Below are 17,939 nucleotides of genomic sequence, written 5' to 3'. Positions count from 1 at the left end.
AACCCGACACACCAAGTGCCTGTTAGAGCTATATTAGGCAATCCTTGACTCATTCCATTCTACCATGATATCCGTTGGAGCTTGGTGGTGCGAACTCAAGCTCCACAGTGAGGTATCCATGAAGCAGCATGTATTCAACTCAAACACCACTCTAGAGTATGCCCATGGCGCGAGCTCCAGGCCACTAACTGTCATGGAGGAGGACACTTGGGAGGGGATCGAAGGAGGGGGACACATGAGGAACCGCGAGACGAGTAGCATTCGGGCGGATATGACATCTGGGAGAGGAGTGTTTGGAATAGGAAGGAGACGAGGTGGAGGAACCTATCAATATCCATCCGTAGGTTGATAACAATCATTTACATTGACACTACTTGTCGATTGAAACCAATATGTTTGCCTTTAGAAGCCCCCATAAAACTACGAAAACCTTTAAAACTAAATTGAAATTGGAAAAAGCTAGTGGTCAACGGATCGATCTTTCCTCTCACATCCACCACGTTCTATGCTTTGACACATGTTTTGATGGGTAAGCGCACCGCTTCTTTCCATCTCTATCTCTGACGAAATGGCCGCATATTTTTATCTCTCCTATCCATGCGTTGAATCTCATCTGATCATGCAGAGTGCTCCGTACTACAGTTCTTATAACTGAGCACCTGTTTCGAAAAAGTATACCGCAACAAATGGGGTGATGCAGAGACCACGGGTTGCTCTCTTCGAGTTGCAGCCGTCGGCGGTCTTGCAAGTTTTGGCAACAACAGTCTTGTTGCAGGAATACATAGAAGAAGTTAGAGATGTTGGGTCTATTGCAATGAAAGTTTTGCAACAAGAGTCTTGTTACAAACAAATAGAGAAGAAGTTTTGTATCAAGGGTCTTGTTGCAGAAAAATAGAGAAGAAAAAGTTTTGCAATAGGGGTCTTGTTGCAGTAAATTAAATAAGAGAATATTTTGCATCAGATGTTTTGTTGTAGAAAATTAGAGAAGAAGAGATTTTTGTAACATGACTCTTGTTGTAGAAAGTTAGAGAAGAAAAGATTTCGCAGCAAGAGTATTGTTGCAGAAAATTATGCTTTTCAGAAAACAAATTGTACGCAAGAAAACCTTATGCGATTACAGTATAACCAAGAAACTATGATTGCATTCATCCTAAGGACAAAGAACTGAAAATCATTCACCCATTGTTTTGCTAAAAGATAAAATTGCCCTTACATATCTCCCAGCTTAGTTAACGTTAACGACACTCTCTGAACATGTACAAAACAAGAGTTATATCCGGCAAGACTTCTACGGCGTGATGTGTCCAAGTTACATCATCATTCAGACATTTCATCATACAGTAGTACGGAGCAGTGCATTAGCTAACTCGGTGCCGGCGGCTATGGCGAGTGGCGGAGGACTTGCTTGGGCGTGTACTGGGCGGCAAGCAGCAGGTAGAGCAGCAGGTTGCCGGCGCTGATGACGGCCCACAGCCAGAAGTAGTAGTCCAGGTGCCCCTCGTTGAGGTCGCGCGCCAGCCACCCGGGCCTCAGCGCCGCCACCGCGGTCACCACCACCGAGTTGACGTAGAACCCCAGCGACAGCGCGAGGAAGGAGAAGGCGGAGCAGATGCTGCGCATCGACGCCGGCGCCTCCCCGTAGAAGAACTCCAGCTGCGCGATCCCGCAGAACACGTCCGACCCGGCCACCAGCACGAACTGCGGCACCTGCCACGCGATGCCCATCTTCCTGCCCGCACCGGCCACGTGCAGCCGCCGGCTCTCCACCAGCGCCGCCGTCGCCATCGCCAGAACCACCAGGACCCTCCCCACGCCCATCCGCTGGAGCTGGGACAGCCCGGCGCTCCCGGCTCGGCCCCATCTCCTGGCGAGCGGCATGATGACGGCGTCGTGCAGAAGCACCCACAGCAGCATGAACACCACCTCGATCGACACCATCGACGCCACCGGCACCTTCACCTTCCCGAGCAGCTTGTTGTCCATGGTCATCCCCTGCTGGATGAAGGTGGTGGTCATCTGCCCCAGGGACGCCGCGTAGAGCACGCACGTCACCCAGATGGGCACCATGCGCGCCAGGATCTTGACGGCCTCCACCTCGCTCACCGTGCACAGATTCCACGGGCCTTCGCGGCCGTCGCCGCCCTTCGCCGCGGCCTTGTCCAGGCACCTGAGCCCCTTGGTGTGCGCCAGCTTCTGCAGGTCGTCGTCTTCCGCCACCTCGTGCAGGCCAAGGTCACCTTGACCCGCGGCTGCAGGCAGCCTGGTCTTCCTCTTCTTGACGGACGCCACCACCACCCTGAGGATGTCCCTGAGCGGGCTGCCGGCGGGGAGCTGCACCCTGTACCAGGGCGTGCCGGCCAGGAAGCCCGCGGCCGCCAGGAGCAGGCAGAGCGCGGAGACGCCGAAGCCGAGCGCCCAGGACACGTTCTGCTGCAGCCAGGACACGAGCGTCCCGGCGACGAAGATGCCGAGGTTGATGGCGCCGAAGAACCAGGTGAAGAAGGACTGCTTCCTCCGGCTCTCCTCCGGGCTGCTGTCGTCGTACTGCTCCGCCCCGAACGGGAGCAGCGCCGACTTGACGCCCCCCGTGCCGATGGAGGTCAAGTACAGCGCCGCGAAGAAGACGGAGAACTGGGTCCGTGAGGCCGGCGGGCACGAGAGCCCCTGGCACGACGACGGCCGGAAGGGCGAGATCGCCGCGGACAGGGTGAGCAGCACGAGGCCCTGCATCCATCGATCGACATTTCATTTCCCTATCAATCTCAACTACAGTACGACTTTTGCCTGACTGAATCACAAGTGAAGTGATGAAGATAAGAGGATGATACTGACGGCGAGGTAGAAGAGGAGCGAGACGACGATGGTGTTGTACTTGCCCCAGCAGCTGTCGGCGAGGAAGGCGCCGAGGACGGGGACGATGAAGGTGGTGCCGTTCCAGGTGTCGACGTGGGCGGCGTTGAAGGCGGTGGTGCCATGGAGCACGGTGCCCAGGTAGATGACCAGGTTCAGCGCAACGCCGGAGAAGGCGATGCTCTCCAGCAACTCGAAGCCTGCACACCACAGCCAGTCATTCATTCAGCCACATGAATCAATGGAAATCGTCGTCGTCGTTGGTTACTTACCCATAACAATGGCAGGCCCTGTCCAGGTGAAGGGGCGCGGTTTCCCCGCCACCGCCGTCATCTTGGCAGCAGCGGCCGGCGACGAGGAGGAGGAGGACGACGACCCATGGCCGGACTCGAGCGCGGCCATCTCCTTGCCATTACCAGCAGAGGACGCCATCTGCAGGCCGCATCCAGATTCAGCGAGTAAAGATCGACCAGGAGCAAAGACGGAAGGTTCTAATGACTATGACAGACAGACAAGGCAGCGGGATGAAATGAAATGAATGAAACAGTAACTAAAATAGTAAACCGCGAGACCGGAGTGGAATTGATGAGCTCGGCGGATTTGGTCGCGCGCGGTGAAAGTCAAGCTACAGGACGAGGGCAGCGCGTCATCCCGCTCGGCCCCGGTCAGCAACCGGACAGGTACGGGCGGGGAGGATAAACGAGCTGGATGGAGTGGCCTCCCCCTCCCTCCCTCCCTCCTTGAACCAAACCCGCGGGCAGCGACGCCACCGCAGTGCACTGAAAAACCCAAAGAAAAGATGTGCGGCGTACCTCATCCGTCAGAGGCGGCCGTGGGCGTGCGGGCGGTGCGGGACCGTGAGCCTTGGCGCCATCCATGGTTGTTGGGGCAGAAGGCGGAGGGATAGGCGGCGGGTCACGTCACCTTCCCTTGCAACCCAAGACACCAAGGCAGCCCGGATTCGCCACGGAAGCCCCGTTTCAGGCAGCTACGGCCTACCCAACCGTCCTTCGATGCCGCTCTCGCGTTTGCTGATGTGCATGGGACGTGGGCGGCGACAGTGATGTAGCACAAGATCGCTCTAGCTGCTGCTTCTCATTTTCCTTTGGCCTCAGAGTTAAGCTCGGAGTAGACCAGGCACGCGCATTTGATACTGCGGCCAGTTGTCACTAACATACTACTGCACTACTGACATTGCTGCAAGATAACAGCGAGGAGAGCACTGGAAGGCATCCAGATTCAGACGAGCAGTCGAGCACCGCTTGCTGTTATAGTTTATGACTTGGGCTACTTCTGGTCAGCTCTTCATCGGCCACTAGGCAGGCAGTTGCGACTTGCGACCACTTAATTAGGCCGCGGGATTAGCTCGATGCATGAGCTAAAACTATAGCAGCCAATGACCCAACCTTGCGTCTGTCCGCGTTCACGGTGCTGGCACTAGTCTAGTATTGCCGATCCAGCTCAACTTGCAACTTGCCTGGCTACTTGGGTTTCCTGGAACTGCTGGCGACGGGCAACCTCGCCATGTGACTCTCATCAATCCCAACCAATTCCCCAACTACTGGGCTAGGCACATTGATTCAAGTGTGATCCGCAAATGTGTTGCTGGTCAACAAGAACCGCTCAAGAGATGTATTGCTGGAAGTTCAGATGTTAGGTAGGCCATAGAAGTGAGGCCTCTTGGTGAATAAACGCGGATAGCACCCCAGCAGAGTCATACTAGTGAGAATTCAAAGTTCAGACGTATTGACGTATGCACAGCTGCAAACAGAGGGAGCTAGCTTTGTTTCATTTCTGTTCCAAAGGCACCTTTTATATTTATTCAAATGAACACAGCTACAGGAATTTTGGGCGATATTTAATTACATCGAACTGGTTTTGTAGACGGTACATACACAACAAAGAGGATGAAAAACGTACGCCTGTGACCGACAGCAAACCGTGTTCACCGGAGCTCGACTTTCTTCACCGTGTAATTCTTGGCGAATGCCGTGTACACAACAAAGTTCACCGCGCCGATCCCCGCCCACAGCCAGAAGTAGTAGTCGAGATGCCCGTCGTTCAGGTCGGCGGGAAGCCAGCCCTGCCCGCCCCCGCCCTTCGTCAGAGCAGCGATGGCCGAGATGATCATCGAGTTCAGGTAATATCCAAGCGACATCGCAAGGAACGAGAACGCCGAGCACAGGCTCCGCATCGACATGGGGGCCTCCGAGTAGAAGAACTCGAGCTGAGCTATGCCGCAGAACACGTCGGAGCAGGCGATGAGCATGAACTGGGGGAGCTGCCATGCTATGCTCAGGTTGTGGCCGGCCCTGATGCTGCGCAGCCTCCACATCTCAACCAGCGCGGCCGCGGCCAGCGCCGGGACCGCCAGGAACCGGCCAACGCCCATGCGCTGCAGCTGCGTGAGCCCGGCGACGTTTCCGGTGTATCGTCTGGCCATTGGGATCACAATGCTGTCCTGGATCACGACAAAGATCATCATGAAGACCACCGAGGCAGAGTTCATGGAAGCAGGAGGGACGGAGAAGGATCCAATCTTTGTGTTCATTTTGTTCCCCTGTTGGATGAAGGTGGTGGCCGTTTGGCACATGGAAGCTGCGTAGAACACGCTGGTGAACCATATTGGAAGCATCCGAACAAGGATCTTCACTTCCTCCACCTGAGTTACTGTGCATAGCATCCATGGACGCCCAGAAAGGCTCTCCTTTATCTCTTGGTCCCCTAAGACTACGGCAGCCTTATCTAAGCACCTGAAAGAATTCCAATGTCAATGTGCAGAATACATATTCGACTAAAAGGTAACAAAGCACCTGAAAGAATTCAACTGTCAAAGTGCAGAATACCTATTCGACTGAAAGGTAACAAAAATGACTCAAATTGCACACAAACTTTACCACGAGTCCATGATTATAACTAACACGTTACACGTAACAGAAACTGGATTTGCTGTATTATACTGTAGTACAAATGCAAAAATTCTACGTATTGTCTTTTTTAAAGGAGGGTAACTACAATTGCAATGAACACAGCCACAGAAAATTCTAAAAAATTCTAATGTTTGATCATTATATAACATAACATGACTCACATGTACAATGTTGCGAGAGACAACTTAATTCTATCTGGTAGATTAGGGCCCTGTTTGGGATCTCTCCACTCCGCTCAACTCCACGGAGCTGCGGAGCTCGATTTGAGCTGCTCCGTAAAAAGCTGCAGCAGCCCGCTCCGCTCCGGGAGCTGAGTCACGGGAGCGGAGAGAAACCGAACAGGCCCTAGATGGGGCTAATTAGGACTGATATGTTTCATGACATTTTTTTTACTAATTACAATCGGAGGTTGTGGTTGAAGAATAGTACTCCTTTTAGCTTGCAAAAACATCTTATATTCTGGGACGGAGGACCTCGAGTACAATATGAGGACAGACTGAGCTTAATTTCTCTTTGAGATTCACATGAACAAATCAAGGCCACATGTCAATGTAACCTTTTGATACAAAAATCACATTTTTTTAGAAGAACAAAAAAAAAATTCACATTTTCCCAGCAGCTCTAACAACACCATTCTTTACAAGAAAAAGGATATAAAAAACGCTACTGATTTCATAAATATGTTTTGACTCTATTTTCGTAAAATAATGTTAAGGGGGATATTACACCTTCCATATGTCTATTTGTAGCTAGTGGGGAATTCTTGAAATCATGTGAAATAAGTTTCTTTTTACAACAAACAAATTTGAACTAACTTGTCCGGCTATGCTACCAGCCTGGATTTCATCATGTGATAAACGTACCTGAATCCTTCGGTATGTGCCAATTTGTTTGGTGCCTCATTGGTTAAGTCGGTTTCATTCCCATCAAACAATATTGAGCTATCAGCAGGAACCTCCACTTTCCTCTTTTTAAATGATGCGACAAACACCGCTACAAGACTTTTCAGTGGGCTTCCAGTAGGAAGTTGAACCCTGTAGATTGGTGTTCCTGCCAAGAAGGCAACTGTGGCGATAATGAGGCATATCGATGAGATGCCGAATCCAAGAGACCAAGCAACATTTTGCTGTATCCATACAACAACTGTCCCCGAGATGAAGACGCCAAGGTTAATGGCAATGAAGAACCAGCTAAAGAAAGCCTGCTTCTTTTTACTCTGCTCAAGGTTTGAATCATCATACTGATCAGCTCCAAGTGGGAGCAAAGCTGATTTAACCCCTCCAGTCCCAACCGAGACAAGGTATAGTGCAGTAAAGAAGACAAAATTCTGAAACCCTGTGGCAGGAGGGCATGAAGTTCCTTCACATGCGGCGGGTTGTAAAGATGGAATGATCGCCGAAGCAGTTATGATGAGCAGCCCCTATTTGTTGACAGAAAAATTGAGGAGTTAAGAAATCACACATGATGACTGCAATAAAATGAGCATAACAGAGAGCAAGTTCTGAATTTGTAGAATGCATGTACTTACAGTAAGATAGAATATTATGGAGATTGCGACGGTCTTGTACTTCCCCCAGTATGTATCAGCAAGAAATGCTCCGAGAACGGGCGTGAGGAACGTGGTGCCGTTCCATGTATCGACATTCGCGGCATTTGAAGCCGTAGTTCCATGAAGGACCTTCCCAAGATATACTACCAAGTTGAGGGCAATACCAGCGTAGGCAATGCTCTCCAAGAACTCAAACGCTGCGGTGAAAAGGAGTGTTAATTTGTTTGCAAGAGAAGAAAATGTTCATAGTATAGTAGGTTTGTTTGCATCCATGAGACTGGTAGGAACTAACATGAGGAGGAGCTGACCCAAGATAATAGCAGGAGCCTTCCAGTTGAAGGGTTTGCCGTTGTGATTTGCCGACGGGACCTGTATGCATGGAGAAACAGATGAAGCAAGTTAAAGGTGACCAGATTGTGCGACTTGAAATGAGGAAGAAAATGGTTGACCAATTTAGGGAGCAGGGATGAGAGCCGAGAGATTTAGTTTGAGGTGGATAGCAAGTGCCCAAGCGTCAGTGCAGAGGAGTGGCAAGCAGGAGTGCGAATCTAAGGTGGAATTTGGATGTGATGTAAGTGAGCCGAGATCGGAATGTGCGCGCTGCTTGCTGCTACAAGCAAGCGAGCGACGGGGAGATCTAACAGGATGAGCGCCGTGTACTTACAGTCTACTACAATGAGAGTAGTACTAAAATTGAGCAACACCAACCCTATCTGACAAACCCGGAGCCGAATCTGAAGCCCGTGGCGTGGCCATGAATCCGAGGAGCCTGATCTCAACCTGTCCCTACTTGCGACGCGAGAGATGCTGGTGGTGGTGCAAGAAGTAGAAGAAGATTTGTGATGTAGTAGAGGCGCCGAGCCAGAGCCAGAGAAATAAATGGGTGGCGGGTAGGCAGGCGTTTTTGGGGAATGGGCTTTTCCGGTGGGCAAGGCGGGGTTACCTGGTTGGGGCTGTGCTGGTGGGAGAGGAGGGGCGCCTCTCCGGCCTCCGCGTCCATGGCGTGCCGCTGCCGCTGCCGCTGCCGGCCGTGGGTGCCGACGGAGGCTGGCCGGAGCGGGGCTCCCTCCGACTCTCTCACCTCACCTTCCCCCGGGTCCGCTTCCTCCCGTTCCAGCCTCCCAGCTACTCATACTTGGTGGTCGTCCTTGGCACGGCACGTAGCCGCCAGTACCAACGACTTTTATTTGCTCTCATCGAACCGTGGCTTCATTATTTGCGCGCGTTGCGTATTCTAATTATCTCCGTCGTTTTCTATTCGGATCCACCCAACTTCATTCATTTCCTTATGTCCTGGTCTCCTGGAGCTCGAGTATACTACTGCTGTAGACAGTGAGAGCGGAACGGATCTTCCCTGACTGATTCCCTCCCGTAGCAGTAGCAGTAGCACCGGCGACTTTCCTCCGCTCGTGTTGAGCCTGTCCTTTATTTTGTTTTCCCTGAGGAAAAACGTAGCAGTAGCAGTGGCACCGGCGACTTTCCTCCGCTCGTGTTGAGCATGTCCTTTATTTTGTTTTCCTTTAGTTCATAGGATAAGAAAATCATAGAAATAGGAAAATCATGACATGTATCTCAAATTCTATGAAGCCTTTTTTGGTTCATAGGGTAGGAAAAATGTATGAATAGAAAAGTCATAGGAAATGAAATGACATGTATCTCAAATCCTATGAGTAGGAATAGGAAAGGAGATGTCCTTTGATTCACATCGTAGGATTTTTTCCATGAAGTCTAGGCAAATGTTTAGGCCTCCTTTGGTTCATAGGATAGGAATGTTATAGGAATAGGAAGATCAAAGGAAGTGAGATGACATGCATCTCAATTCCTATAGAGAAAGACATGTCATTTGATGCATAGGATAGGAATGTTTCCATTGAGTCTTAGGCCTCCTCTGGTCTGGAGGAATTTCATAGGAATTCTAGAGGATAGGATTCTTATAGGATTTTTTCCTTTAGAGCCCTTTGGTTCATATGAATGGATTCCTATTCCTACATAGGATTGGTTCCTATCCTCCACATTTTATAAGAAAATAGAAATGAGCCTAGACTCAATGGAAAAATTCCTTTGGTGTCAACCAAATGACATCTTGTTTCCTATTCCTACTCATAGGATTTGAAATACATGTCATCTCATTTCCTACAAGATTCCTATTCCTACGATAATCCTATCCTATGAACCAAAAGAGGCCTTAGCTAATGTTTTTTCCTCCAAAATATGAAGAATTGATTCCTATCCTACATATAATGAATAGGAATCCATTCCTACAAACCAAAGGGCTTCAAAGGAAAATTTCCTATGCAAATCCTATCCTATAGAAATCCTATGAGATTCCTACAAACCAAAGGAGGCCTTATTTTCCTATGAAATGTGGAGGATAGGAAGAATTCCTTCATAAGAATAGGATTATATTCCTACAAGCCAAAGGGATCTAAAGGAATTTTTCCTATAGAAATCATATCCCATGAAATTCCTACAAGATTCCTCTAAACCAAAGGAGGCCTGAGTAGAAATAGGAAAAGAGATGTCCTTTGATTCACATCATAGTATTTTTTCTATTGAGGCCTTCTTTGGTTCATAGGATAGGAATTTTATAGGAATAGGAAAATCATAGGAAGTGAGATGGCATGCATGTCAATTCCTATAGAGAAAGAGATGTCATTTGTGAAGGAAATATGCCTTAGAGACAATAATAAAGTTGTTATTTATGTTTCCTTATATCATGATAAATGTTTATTATTCATGCTAGAATTGTATTAACCAGAAACTTAGTATATGTGTGAATACATAGACAAACAAAATGTCACTAGTATGCCTCTATTTGACTAGCTCGTTGAATCAATGATGGCTATGTTTCCTAACCATAGAGATGAGTTGTCATTTGATTAACGGGATCACATCATTAGAGAATGATGTGATTGACTTGACCCATCCGTTAGCTTAGCACGATGATCGTTTAGTTTGTTGCTATTGCTTTCTCCATAACTTATACATGTTCCTATGACTATGAGATCATACAACTCCCGAATATCGGAGGAACACTTTGTGTGCTACCAAACGTCACAACGTAAATGGGTGATTATAAAGGTGCTCTACATGTGTCTCTGATGGTGTTTGTTGAGTTGGCATAGATCGAGATTAGGATTTGTCACTCCGATTGTCAGAGAGGTATCTCTAGGCCCTCTCGGTAATGCACATCAATATAAGCCTTGCAAGCAATGTGACTAATGAGTTAGTTGCGGGATGATGCCTTACGGAACGAGTAAAGAGACTTGCCGGTAACGAGATTGAACTAGGTATTGAGATACCGATGATCGAATCTCAGGCAAGTAACATACCGATGACAAAGGGAACAACGTATATCGTTACGCGGTTTGACCGATAAAGATATTCGTAGAATATGTGGGAGCCAATATGAACATCCATGTTACGCTATTGGTTATTGACCGGAGACGTGTCTCGGTCATGTCTACATAGTCCTCGAACCCGTAGGGTACGCATGCTTAACGCTCGGTGACGATCGGTATTATGAGTTTATGTGTTTTGATGTACCGAAGATAGTTCAGAGTCTCGGATGTGATCACGGACATGAAGAGGAGTCTCGAAATGGTCAAGACATAAAGATTGATATATTGGATGACTATATTCGGACACCGAATGAGTTCCGGGGATCACCGGATAATTATCAATGTCGGGGGGTTATCGGAACCCCCGGGGGAACTAATGGGCCAACATGGGCCTTGTGAGAGAGAGAGGACGGGCCATAGGGCTGCCCCCCCTTGGGAGTCTGAATTGGACAAGGAGGGGGGCGGCGCCCCCTCTTTCCCTCCCTCTCTCCCTCTCCTTCCTTCCCCCTCCCTCCTCCTAGTTGGACTAGGAAAGGGGGAGTCCTGCTCCTACTAGGAGGAGGACTCCTCCCCCTCCTTGGCGTGCCCCAAGGCCGGCCGGCCTCCCCCTTGCTCCTTTATATACAGGGGCAGGGGCACCCTAGAGCACACAAGTTGATTCTTTCTAGCCGTGTGCGGTGCCCCCCTCCACCATAATCCACCTCGGTCATATCGTAGCGGTGCTTAGGCGAAGCCCTGTTCCGGTAGCATCATCATCACCGTCATCACGTCGTCGTGCTGACGAAGCTCTCCCTCGACACTCTGCTGGATCGTGAGTTCATGGGACGTCACCGAGCCGAACGTGTGCAGATCGCGGAGGTGCCGTACTTTCGATACTAGGATCGGTCGATCGTGAAGACGTACGACTACATCAACCGCGTTGTCATAACGCTTCTGCTTACGGTCTACGAGGGTACGTAGACAACACTCTCCCCTCTCGTTGATATGCATCACTATGATCTTGCGTGTGCGTAGGATTTTTTTTGAAATTACTGCGTTCCCCAAAAGTGGCATCTGGGCCAGGTTTATGCGTAGATGTTATATGCACGAGTAGAACACAAAGGAGTTGTGGGCGTGGGTATATACATATTTCTTGCCGTCACTAGTTGATTCTTGATTCGGCGGTATTGTTGGATGAAGCGGCCCAGACCGACATTACGCGTACGCTTACGCGAGACTGATTCTACCGACGTGTTTCGCACACAGGTGGCTGGTGGGTGTTAGTTTCTCCAACTTTAGTTGAATCGGGTTCAATGAATAGGGTTCTTTCTGAAGATCAAAAAGCAATCACTATACCGCGTTGTGGTTTTTGATGCGTAGGTAAGAACGGTTCTTGCTCAGCCCGTAGCAGCCACGTAAAACTTGCAACAACAAAGTAGAGGACGTCTAACTTGTTTTTGCAGGGCATGTTGTGATGTGATATGGTCAAGACATGATGCTAAATTTTATTGTATGAGATGATCATGTTTTGTAGCATAGTTATCGGCAACTGATAGGAGCCATATGGTTGTCGCTTTATTGTATGAAATGCAATCACCATGTAATTGTTTTACTTTATCACTAAGCGGTAGTGATAGTCGTAAAAGCAATAGTTGGCGAGACGACAACGATGCTTCGATGGAGATCAAGATGTCAAGCCGGTGACGATAGTGATCATGATGGTGCTTTGGAGATGGAGATCAAAGGCACAAGATGATGATGGCCATATTATATCACTTAAAATGATTGCATGTGATGTTTATCCTTTATGCATCTTATTTTGCTTAATTCGGCAGTAGCATTATAAGATGATCTCTCACTAAATTTCAAGGTATAAGTGTTCTCCCTGAGTATGCACCTTTGCTATAGTTCGTCGTGCCGAGACACCATGTGATGATCGGGTGTGATAAGCTCTACGTTCACATACAACGGGTGCAAGCCAGTTTTGCACACGCAGAATACTCGGTTTAAACTTGACGAGCCTAGCATATGCAGATATGGCCTCGGAACACTAAGACCGAAAGGTCGAGTGTGAATCATATAGTAGATATGATCAACATAGTGATGTTCACCATTGAAAACTACTCCATCTCACGTGATGATTGGACATGGTTTAGTTGATTTGGATCACGTGATCACTTAGATGATTAGAGAGATGTCTATCTAAGTGGGAGTTCTTAAGTAATTTGATTAATTGAACTTTAATTTATCATGAACTTAGTACCTGATAGTATTTTGCATGTCTATGTTGTTGTAGATAGATGGCCCGTGCTGTTGTTCCGTTGAATTTTAATGCGTTCCTAGAGAAAGCTAAGTTGAAAGATGATGGTAGCAACTACATGGACTGGGTCCATAACTTGAGGATTATCCTCATTGCTGCACAGAAGAATTACGTCATGGAAGCACCGCTAGGTGACAAACCCGCTGCAGGAGCAACGCCAGATGTTGCGAACACCTGGCAGAGCAAAGCTGATGACTACTCGATAGTTTAGTGTGCCATGCTTTACGGCTTAGAACCAGGACTTCAACGATGTTTTGAACGTCATGGAGCATATGAGATATTTCAGGAGTTGAAGTTAATATTTCAAGCAAATGCCCGGATTGAGACATATGAAGTCTCCCATAAGTTCTACATCTGCAAAATGGAGGAGAATAGTTCTGTCAATGAACATATACTCAGAATGTCTGGGGTACCATAACCACTTGACTTAGCTGGGAGTTAATCTTCCTGATGATAGTGTCATTGACAGAGTTCTTCAATCACTGCCACCAAGCTACAAGAGCTTTGTGATGAACTATAATATGCAAGGGATGGATAAGATGATTCCTGAGCTCTTCGCAATGCTAAAGGCTGCGGACGTAGAAATCAAGAAGGAGCATCAAGTGTTGATGGTCAACAAGACCACCAGTTTCAAGGAAAAGGGTAAAGGGAAGAAGGGGAACTTCAAGAAGAATAGCAAGCCAGTTGCTGCTCAAGTGAAGAAAACCAAGTCTGGACCTAAACCCGAGACTGAGTGTTTCTACTGCAAAAGGACTGGTCACTGGAAGCGGAACTGCCCCAAGTATTTTGGCGGAGAAAAAGGATGGCAAAGTGAAAGGTATATTTGATATACATGTTATTGATGTGTACCTTACTAATGCTCGCAGTAGTGCCTGGGGATTTGATACTGGTTCAGTTGCTAACATTTGTGACTCGAAATAGGGGCTACGGATTAAGCAAAGATTAGCTAAGGACGAGGTGACGATGCGCGTGGGAAATGGTTCCAAAGTCGATGTGATCGCCATCGGCACGCTACCTCTACACCTACCTTCGGGATTAGTTTTAGACCTAAATAATTGTTATTTGGTGCCAGCGTTGAGCATGAACATTATATCTGGATCTTGTTTGATGTGAGGCGGTTATTCATTTAAATCAGAGAATAATGGTTTTTCTATTTATATGAGTAATATCTTTTATGGTCATGCACCCTTGATGAGTGGTCTATTTTTACTAAATCTTGATAGTAGTGATACACATGTTCATAGTATTGAAGCCAAAAGATGCAAAGTTGATAATGATAGTGCAACTTATTTGTGGCACTGCCTTTTAGGTCATATTGGTGTAAAGCGCATGAAGAAACTCCATTCTGATGGACTTCTGGAATCACTTGATTATGAATCACTTGGTACTTGTGAACCATGCCTCATGGGCAAGATGACTAAAACTCCGTTCTACGGAACAATGGAGAGAGCAACAGAGTTATTGGAAATCATACATACTGATGTATGTGGTCCAATGAACATTGAAGCTCGCGACGGATATCGTTATTTTCTCGCCTTCACAGATGATTTGAGCAGATATGGGTATATCTACTTAATGAAACATAAGTCTGAAACATTTGAAAAGTTCAAAGAATTTTAGAGTGAAGTGGAAAATCATCGTAACAAGAAAATCAAGTTTCTGCGATTTGATCATGGAGGTGAATATTTGAGTTATGAGTTTGGACTTCATTTGAAACAATGCGGAATAGTTTTGCAACTCACGCCATGTGGAACACCACAACGTAATGGTGTGTCCGAACGTCGTAACCGCACTTTATTAGATATGGTGCGATCTATGATGTCTCTCACTGATTTACTGCTATCGTTTTGGGGTTATGCTTTAGAGACGACTGCATTCACGTTAAATAGGGCACCATCTAAATCCGTTGAGACGACACCTTATGAGTTGTGGTTTGGCAAGAAACCCAAGTTGTCGTTTCTTAAAGTTTGGGGCTGCGATGCTTATGTGAAGAAGCTTCAACCTAATAAGGTCGAACCCAAATTGGAGAAATGTGTCTTCATAGGATACCCAAAGGAGACTGTTGGGTACACCTTCTATCATAGATCCGAAGGCAAGATATTCGTTGCTAAGAATGGATCCTTTCTAGAGAAGGAGTTTCTCTTGAAAGAAGTAAGTGGGAGGGAAGTAGAACTTGATGAGGTAATTGTACCTTCTCCCTTATTGGAAAATCACTGAAATCAGTTCCAGTGATTCCTACACCAGTAGGTGAGGAAGCTAATGATGATGATCATGAAACTTCTGATCAAGTTACTACCGAACCTCGTAGGTCAACCAGAGTAAGATCCGCACCAGAGTGGTACGGTAATCCTGTTCTGGAAGTCATGTTACTTGACCATGACGAACCTACGAACTATGAGGAAGCGATGATGAGCCCAGATTCTGCAAAATGGCTTGAGGCCATGAAATCTGAGATGGGGTCCATGTATGAGAACAAAGTATGGACTTTGGTTGACTTGCCCGTCGATCGGCAGGCCATAGAGAATAAATGTATCTTCAATAAGAAGACTAACGCTGATGGTAATATTACTGTCTACAAAGCTCGACTTGTTGCAAAAGGTTTTCGACAAGTTCAATGAGTTGACTATGATGAGACCTTCTCACCTGTAGCGATGCTTAAGTTCATCCGAATCATGTTAGCAATTGCCGCATTTTATGATTATGAAATTTGGCAAATGGATGTCAAAACTGCATTCCTTAATGGATATCTTAAAGAAGAGTTGTATATGATGCAACCAGAAGGTTTTGTCAATCCAAAAGGTGCTAACAAAGTGTGCAAGCTCCAGCGATCCATTTATGGACTAGTGCAAGCCTCTCAGAGTTGGAATATACGCTTTGATAGTGTGATCAAAGCATATGGTTTTATACAGACTTTTGGAGAGGCCTGTATTTACAAGAAAGTGAGTGGGAGCTTCTGTAGCATTTCTGATATTATATGTAGATGACATATTGTTGATCAGAAACGATACTGAATTTCTGAATAGCATAAAAGTATACTTGAATAAGAATTTTTCAATGAAAGACCTCGGTGAAGCTGCTTATATATTAGGCATCAAGATCTACAGATAGATCAAGACGCTTAATTGGACTTTCACAAGGCACATACCTTGATAAAGTTTTGAAGAAGTTCAAAATGGATCAAGAAAAGAAAGGGTTCTTGCCTGTGTTACAAGGTGTGAAGTTGAGTCAGACTCAATGCCCGACCACTGCAGAAGATAGAGAGAAAATGAAAGGTGTTCCCTATGCTTCAGCCATAGGCTCTCTCATGTATGCAATGTTGTGTACCAGACCTGATGTGTGCCTTGCTATCAGTCTAGCAGGGAGGTACCAAAGTAATCTAGGAGTGGATCACTGGACAGCGGTCAAGAACATCCTGAAATACCTGAAAAGGACTAAGGATATGTTTCTCGTATATGGAGGTGACAAAGAGCTCGTCGTAAACGGTTACATCGATGCAAGCTTTGACACTGATCCGGATGACTCTAAGTCACAAACCGGATACGTGTTTTTATTAAATGGTGGAGCTGTCAGTTGGTGCAGTTCCAAGCAGAGCGTCGTGGCGGGATCTACGTGTGAAGCGGAATACATAGCTGCTTCAGAAGCAGCAAATGAAGGGGTCTGGATGAAGGAGTTCATATCCGATCTAGGTGTCATACCTAGTGCATCGGGTCCAATGAAAATCTTTTGTGACAATACTGGTGCAATTGCCTTGTCAAAGGAATCCAGATTTCACAAGAGAACTAAGCACATCAAGAGACGCTTTAACTCCATCCGTGATCAAGTCAAGGAGGGAGACATAGAGATTTGCAAGATACATACGGATCTGAATGTTGCAGACCCGTTGAGTAAGCCTCTCTCACGAGCAAAACATGATCAACACCAAGAGTCCATGGGTGTTAGAATCATTACAATGTAATCTACATTATTGACTCTAGTGCAAGTGGGAGACTGAAGGAAATATGCCCTAGAGGCAATAATAAAGTTGTTATTTATATGTCCTTATATCATGATAAATGTTTATTATTCATGCTAGAATTGTATTAATCGGAAACTTAGTACATGTGAGAATACATAGACAAACAGAATGTCACTAGTATGCCTCTACTTTACTAGCTCGTTGAATCAATGATGGCTATGTTTCCTAACCATAGACATGAGTCGTCATTTGATTAACGGGATCACATCATTAGAGAATGATGCGATTGACTTGACCCATCCGTTAGCTTAGCACGATGATCGTTTAGTTTGTTGCTATTGCTTTATCCATAACTTATACATGTTCCTATGACTATGAGATCATACAACTCCCGAATACCAGAGGAACACTTTGTGTGCTACCAAACGTCACAACATAACTGGGTGATTATAAAGATGCTCTACAGGTGTCTCCGATGGTGTTTGTTGAGTTGGCATAGATCGAGATTAGGATTTGTCACTCTGATTGTCGGAGAGGTATCTCTGGGCCCTCTCGGTAATGCACATCAATATAATCCTTGCAAGCAATGTCAGTGTCAAAATCGGTGGTTCTCGGGCGAGGGGTCCCGAACTGTGCGTCTAAGGTTGATGGTAACAGGAGATAGGGGACACGAAGTTTTACCCAAGTTCGAGCCCTCTTGATGGAGGTAATACCCTACGTCCTGCTTGATTGATATTGATGAGTATGAGGGTTACAAGAGTTGATCTACCACAAGATCGTAATAGCTAAACCCTAGAAGTCTAGCCTGTCAGATTATGATTGCCTCTATGGACTAAACCCTCCAGTTTATATAGACACCGGAGGGAACTAGGGTTGTACAAAGTCGGCTAAAGAGAAATGAATCTTCATATCCGAAAGCTAGGCTTGCCATCCACGCCAAGGAGAGTCCCACCCGGACACGGGAGGGAGTCTTCTGTCTTGTATCTTCATAGCCCATTAGTCTGGCCCATGTCAC

The 17,939-nt window shown here is 46.8% G+C and overlaps 1 protein-coding gene and 1 pseudogene across 6 annotated transcripts; both read right to left on the bottom strand.

Moving 5' to 3' along the window:
• Positions 1-1,122: 1,122 nt before the first annotated feature.
• Positions 1,123-8,499, bottom strand: LOC119273718 (protein NRT1/ PTR FAMILY 8.5-like). 6 transcript variants are annotated; one of them, XM_037554811.1, is made up of 8 exons: positions 8,273-8,499; positions 7,638-7,698; positions 7,309-7,526; positions 6,644-7,200; positions 4,820-5,603; positions 3,123-3,282; positions 2,833-3,050; positions 1,123-2,724 (listed from the first exon to the last, which is right to left on the bottom strand). In XM_037554811.1, the coding sequence occupies exons 1-8, from the start codon at positions 8,327-8,329 to the stop codon at positions 1,381-1,383; spliced, it is 3,399 nt and encodes a 1,132-aa protein (XP_037410708.1). In that variant the 5' UTR covers positions 8,330-8,499; the 3' UTR covers positions 1,123-1,380. The 6 variants fall into 6 exon arrangements, with proteins under 6 accessions (XP_037410708.1, XP_037410693.1, XP_037410700.1 ...); XM_037554807.1 differs by lacking the exons at positions 1,123-2,724; positions 2,833-3,050; positions 3,123-3,282; positions 8,273-8,499 and adding an exon at positions 8,038-8,179 and having other exon boundaries at positions 4,613-5,603; XM_037554796.1 differs by lacking the exons at positions 4,820-5,603; positions 6,644-7,200; positions 7,309-7,526; positions 7,638-7,698; positions 8,273-8,499 and adding an exon at positions 3,663-4,053.
• Positions 8,500-13,317: 4,818 nt separating this feature from the next.
• The window catches only part of LOC119353162, a 29,439-nt pseudogene continuing 24,817 nt past the window's right edge, over positions 13,318-17,939 (bottom strand).

This window comes from Triticum dicoccoides, chromosome 1A (genome assembly GCF_002162155.2).
Source record: "Triticum dicoccoides isolate Atlit2015 ecotype Zavitan chromosome 1A, WEW_v2.0, whole genome shotgun sequence".
Classification (NCBI taxonomy): domain Eukaryota; kingdom Viridiplantae; phylum Streptophyta; class Magnoliopsida; order Poales; family Poaceae; genus Triticum; species Triticum dicoccoides.
This window is presented reverse-complemented; position numbering and strand designations above follow the sequence as displayed.

What these genes read in the sequence shown, in the direction of transcription:
- LOC119273718 (XM_037554811.1), bottom strand. Translation starts at nt 8,329, where the DNA reads ATGGACGCGGAGGCCGGAGAGGCGCCCCTCCTCTCCCACCAGCACAGC. An exon ending in GGCTCCTGCTATTATCTTGG is followed by an intron (nt 7,527 to 7,637) that starts GTCAGCTCCTCC and finishes TTTTCACCGCAG; the next exon opens with CGTTTGAGTTCTTGGAGAGC. An exon ending in CGCTCCTCTTCTACCTCGCC is followed by an intron (nt 2,725 to 2,832) that starts GTCAGTATCATC and finishes CGATGGATGCAG; the next exon opens with GGCCTCGTGCTGCTCACCCT.